This window comes from Anguilla anguilla, chromosome 1 (genome assembly GCF_013347855.1).
Source record: "Anguilla anguilla isolate fAngAng1 chromosome 1, fAngAng1.pri, whole genome shotgun sequence".
In the NCBI taxonomy this organism is placed as follows: Eukaryota; Metazoa; Chordata; class Actinopteri; order Anguilliformes; family Anguillidae; genus Anguilla; species Anguilla anguilla.
In genome coordinates, this window is record NC_049201.1 from 61782918 (window position 1) to 61788917 (window position 6000).

Below are 6000 nucleotides of genomic sequence, written 5' to 3' on the forward strand. Positions count from 1 at the left end.
GACTGGATGAACATTACAATTAAAGACATTCCTATATGCATTCGCTGTACTGTAAGCTAACCAATAAGGCTGGACTGACGGCCCTTCCTATCACCCCGCCCACAGGTCCGCCCCCTCCGCCTCCCCCTCAGGAGAGCCATGGGCGTGGCTCGCACTCACAGAACCGGTCCCGGTCCCAAGACTCTGAGGGGCACCTGGCCCACCAGCGCCGTTCGCAGGTCCTGGGGGAGAATTGCACCGCTTCAGAGTCCCGTGGGAGGGGCCCCCAGTTCCTCAGGTCCCCCAAGGTTATGTCATCAAAGGGGGCGGGAGCAACCCCATCAGGAGGCAATGGAGGGGGCAAGTCCAGCAAGTGCCATGGGTACTACCACCCAGCACAGCTTGGCGGGCAGGATGTGTACCACCTGCCCCCACACAGTCAGCACCAGCCCGCTTCAGCTCACCACCAGCACCCCCTGCAGCACAGCCACAGCAAGCGTCTCCGTGCCAAGGCCCGGGACGCCCTCTCCCCCTCCAAAGCCCCCTTCCCCCAGCACCCTCCTCAGCAGCAGCCTGCCCCCCAGGGGCCTGAGAGAGAGCAGCCCCACGTCCTGCCGGGCAGCCCTGGGTTTGTGGTTCCCGTCGTGCAGCGCCACGAGCACCACCATCACCACGAACACCACCATCATCACCACTACCACCACTACCACCAGACATGACTGCAGGCCACCAAGGCAGACAATCATACAGGCCTGAGGCACACCACAGTCATCCCTCCGAAATGATACTCCAGATCCCAGGGTTCCCTCCCTCCGCCTCCAAAGGCCATCCTCCGGACACTTTCCTTGTCTGCTGACACAGCCATTTTAACTTAAAACAGGACTTCCGGAAACTTAATCACAAATCTGATGTTTCCTTCTAGGCTGTCGCCCCTCCTGCTGTGCTGTCGCTCTCGTTCATAGCCCCTCTGCAGTCCTGGTGTTCGAGTGGGCCTCACTGACTGCACAGTTTTACATTACTTCACACCTTTTTCTCTTATCATCTGCTGTGACACTTCTCCCTAGAAAGAGTGTATGTGTAGTAGGTGTCCCAATAGGGCTGGTTAGCTCTGTGCTAATGATGGTTCTCGTGCGTTCTCAGGTGTAAGGTGCTGCTCTTTAGCTATACTGAAAAGGCTACTTCCCCTCCAGGAAACCTGCAATGGACAAGGGGCAATTTCCCTTCATGGGTTAAAAAAGAAGTTAATCACCACTGCCAGTTTTAATGCAAAAATGCCTTTCTATATGTATAAAAATCTATATGAATATACATATATTACTGTATAATTATACTGTGTATGCATATTTATCGTTGTGTATGCATATACATTTATGTATATGTTACTGTCTTTTATATATTTTAATAAACACATATTGTTAATTAAAGTTCTTTAATATATTTATATCCTCCATTTATATCCCGTACTTCACTGAGGTACTCCACTGTTCCACAGTAGTTATGTCAGGTACTCTTTTAATCCCCAACAGTGTAGAATCCATGGACTTTCTTTATGCCCTAGTTAAGACACTTTCAGATTCACCATTAAAATGTAAAATCCTCCCATATCTTCCATAACAAATTCCAGTTATCTTCCATAACAATTTAAACTACTTGTCTAAAGTAATTTATAGGCCTAAATGAATGTATAGAGGGACACTACCAAAGACAGATAATCAGTAATTGAATAGCACAACAGTGCGAACAGCACTGGAACCCATTAAGACCCAGAACTTCCTACTAGATACAGCTGGAAATTGTAGTCCAACAGTGCAGACTCTTGGACAGATATTCTTGGATATCTAAAGTTCTTGGGTGTACTGTATATTCTCGGAATTTCTTGACAACCATTGATGTATTGCTGCCATCTTGTGGCCGTATGGGAAGCAAAATAACAGAAAATACACTGTATTGTATTCAATAAATTACCCGTGCCGGAAATACCAACTGGCTGCTGTCAATCTAGTTTGTCTAATTAGTTACTAACTATTCTTTTTGGGCACGAAATATAATTATGTAATGATAATAATGAAGAGACCAAAATGTTTCTGACGTTGTGATATTAATTAAGATGAATTCAAATACCTTTAACCACGTTACTGCAGGGTTTGGCTTATGTCTATTGTTTAAATGACAACCTATTAAAATATATATATTTTGTCAGGTTGTATGCTCTGACATTATTGCTACTGTTGTGTTGATTCAGTGCAATGTGCATATTCAAAGCATATTTATGTTTACCTTAGTAACGTAAAATGCTCCTATCCAGATCTATTCATGCATTAAACAAGAATGCGTCTCCGGATATTGTCAGCGAACTGGTACAGCTCAGGGTCATGTCTGCGTGGCAAATGAAAATTAGGCTACTCATGGGTGTCTGTAAACCCTTTCAGTGCGGGGTAACAATTCTACACAAGCCAAGCGCAGTGCACAGCCGTTCTCAGTACTTCAGGGCTATCTTTTCAAGCAAAATGTCTCCGTGGGACTGTTCCGTACAGCCTCAGAATCCCAGTTCTCGCGTAGTTAAGGAACGATACTGTACGCGTGCATGTAGGCTACTCTTTGCGCCGGTAGGCTACATATCTATTCGAAATAATTAAACCGTCCTACTCTGTAACTTTCTAAGTTTCTGCTACAGGCGCCAATGCCTGTTTGCAAAAGGAAAACATTTGACCCTATAAACCACGCTGTGTTGTTTCTTATTTCAGTACGTGATCCAGTTGCCTACATTCCATGCACTGCGCACCAAACACTCCCAAACCCCTTTACTTTTCAGAGCTGTGGAATACCATCACTTTCATATTCAAAAGTGCTGTGCTGTTAGTTTCTCTGTCGTTAATTTGCGGGAAATATATTTTGTTCCTCAAGCAGAACGGCTCTGATAATGCTTTTTATGCAACATTAATAATGACTATCCCGAGTTGCTCATCCGTTCTTTCAGGACTTGCCATCAATGGTTTTATTTCTCGGGGCAAAAAGGAACCCCGACTGAGCCAAACAATGGAGGGCATGAAAAGAGATGGGAGGGTCGAATAAATGCAAATCTATCCACTTTGTACGGTTCGGAGTACCTCCCCCGGCATTGACAGCTGACAAATCTCCATCCAAAGTTTGCTGAGAGTTGGAAATCGCGACCTCGACCCTGCATTCTGTCGTAGTCATCCCGCGCTGCAAATAAATAAATATCCGGGTGAACAATTCACGGCTATGATTTCGTCGTTTGCAAATAACTGCGCGCGAATAAACGAATGACCTGTAAACCTTGTTGAATCGGATGATGAACTGGTGTTTATTTTGCTTGTCTCGTGGGAGAGGAAAGCTGTGACAGCGCCGTGCACCTGCTAAGAACTTACCGAAGGTAAGAGGCATGTAGGATTCACGTAAATTCCAAAAGGTTATTAATCGAACTTCAAAACAGTTCTGTATTAGTTTATCTTTAATTTGTAGCTAGTCTTTGAATGAATGCATTGTTGCGGGTCTTACCTTATGGCTCACATTCTGAGTTGTCTTTACGAAAAACAGTGTTACGGTTAAGTTAACGGTGAAATCAGTGCCATAGTTGCATTGCTAAAATTATTATAGGCTAAACGTACACTCTAGTCATTGGTTATCAAACAGTTACTGTAGGGAAAAGGAAACATTTCCAGAAGTTGGCTCATTTCGCTCCTATATAATGTATTTTATTTCATAAACTAGGCTACACTGCTAATATGTGTAGCTGTATTTTGTTAAGCTAAGCTCCTCTAGCCCGGGAAAAGTGATTATCTTCTGCGCACCAATGCCTGAGCTTTCCTGCAAGGCGTGCATGAGAAAAGGCTTGCAACACAATAGGCTCAGTGGGAGCCTGTCTGCCGTAGTTGGATGGGGGAGAAGTGGAAGGGTTTTGGAATATTAATCTTCTCAGTTTAAAAGAAAATCACCATGGATGCAAGCTGAGGGAAATGGCCCAGATATGATTTTGTCTAATTTGGAGATCTTCATGAACATTCCACAATGAAAAATTAATAGATGGGGCAAAGCAGTAATAAATGAAGTTTTCCTCATGAACAAGAGTACATACCCACCGACCCCCCCCCCCCCCCCCCCCCCACCCACACACACACACACACATGCACGTATGCACACACACGTACGCAAAGGCATGCACACGCATGTCTTTGCGTAATGTAAAATTATAAAATATAAAAAATTATAATTATTTTAGCATGTCCACAGTGTAGTGGACCGTTTGTAGTTCAGTGCAGTAGTAATTGTTTACAGGAGGTCTTGAAGAAAAGCCTTTTCCTCAGAATTACATCAAAGAAGTCTCTGCATGAAGGCTTTCTCAAACAATTGCTTCATTCTATCCTCAAACATAGCCCAACACCCCCCACTCCCCACCTCCAATTTCCACTTGATTAAGCTCCAAGCTTCTTGAGTTGAATCTGGAGGGAAAATGGTTGGCTAATTCTTCGATGGGGAAGCCCAAACAAAGCTAACAGGGTTTTTTTCCCCCTTCCACTCTAATTTATATCAAACTGAAGAAGGTGTTAAAGGGCTTTTTGCCCTTACTGATTGTTAACTACTGTATTGTCAGCAAAATCAGGAAGGCGAAAGGTTAAAGAACAGGACTGGTGAGATACAACTGTAAAATAAGATAAAGGGAAAGCATTGATAAATTAATTTGTGTTTATTTTGATGTTTGTCCCAGTTCCCACGTGCTTGTCCTACTGAGTTATTCACAAAGGAACTCTCTCATTGTCCTCTGACCTCTTGGTCAAAACAGGCCATGGTCAAACTGAAATCTTAATGGGTGGTCGGTTATGCAGCATTACCTAGAATGAATGGAGACATGAAAACAAACATACTTAGCCCACTACAGTATAAAAGCAGTCTATTTAAAACATTGCTGTTTCCATTAAAGGTTAAGTAATTACTACAAATTTGTCATGGCCGTCAAAATGATTCACATGACATGAATGGTGTTGGTTGACCCCACTTCCTGTTCCCAGGACAGGATGTGGTAGCTGTACCCTAAACAGTAGGTTGCTGCTCTCTGCTATTTGGGTAAGCAGAGGGTACAGGGCATGCTGGCATCTTGTGTTGTGTGACGAGGCCATACCAACCACACTATTTTCACTTAACCATGGATTGTGGGCTGTTTCAAACTCATTGTTGGAACTTTTTTTGACCTGTAGAAACACAGAAAGCTGAAATACACAGTACCACTGCTGCATTTTAGGTTTAGTTTCTGTTAAAATATGAGAGCACTGTATGTGGGCACTTCTGTGTTTGGCAATGGCAGAGTGTTTATATGACGTCTAGCATGGAGAGCTTTTGCAATCTTCAAGAATGACTTGATGCATCTACAGACAGGTGTAACTTGATATAACAAACACCTGCTGCCCTTCAATGCTCAATAAGCACTGTACCAGCTGCATTTGAAACATGGTAATTAGCGAACAGTTGCTTGTCTCAGCCCATGTTGTTTATGTAGCTGTCCTGTACCAGGAAGTCTCAATTTGGTTAGTAACCCTCACTTTGAAAATGATCTACCCCTGTTGTTTGCTTTATTAACCCCACATCTGCGTGAAGATCTTTCCCTCAGTGAGAAACAGTCAAGTAATTTGGGGAACTAGGTGAATAAGAATAGAAGGGTTCCCCACCTTAAGGTGGATTTTCCCTTAGGCTTCATATGTAACCTTAAAGTCAGGTCAGTACTCTCGCCTTGGCTGGGCATACATGACCCTTGATCTAGGTCTGGGTTTGGAGTCAGATGGAACCTTTTATTATTTAGCAAGCCCTTTTATAGTAGCAGAACTGCTGTTTAAGTCCGTATGGCACTGCTGGCGTACCATTTGAAAGTCTGTAAGTGATTATTTACACATCCCCGATGTTGCATGACCAGGCACACGAAATAAGACCAGAAAAGGTCATTTGAAGTAAATAAACTGGACTCAGTGTCTCGTGGGAGGTACTGTACTGTAGTTGCAGACTCATTTATAG

General features: G+C 43.6%; 1 protein-coding gene across 2 annotated transcripts in view; it reads left to right on the plus strand.

The window, feature by feature from the left end:
- The window catches only part of nkd2b (NKD inhibitor of WNT signaling pathway 2b), a 35071-nt gene extending 33112 nt beyond the window's left edge, over nt 1–1959 (plus strand). For both annotated transcript variants that reach the window (XM_035406710.1, XM_035406721.1), the window contains exon 10: nt 106–1959. In XM_035406710.1, coding sequence (XP_035262601.1) covers nt 106–698 — 593 coding nt within the window. In that variant the 3' untranslated portion in view covers nt 699–1959. The remainder of the gene's footprint in view (nt 1–105) is intronic.
- The last annotated feature ends 4041 nt before the right edge of the window (nt 1960–6000 follow it).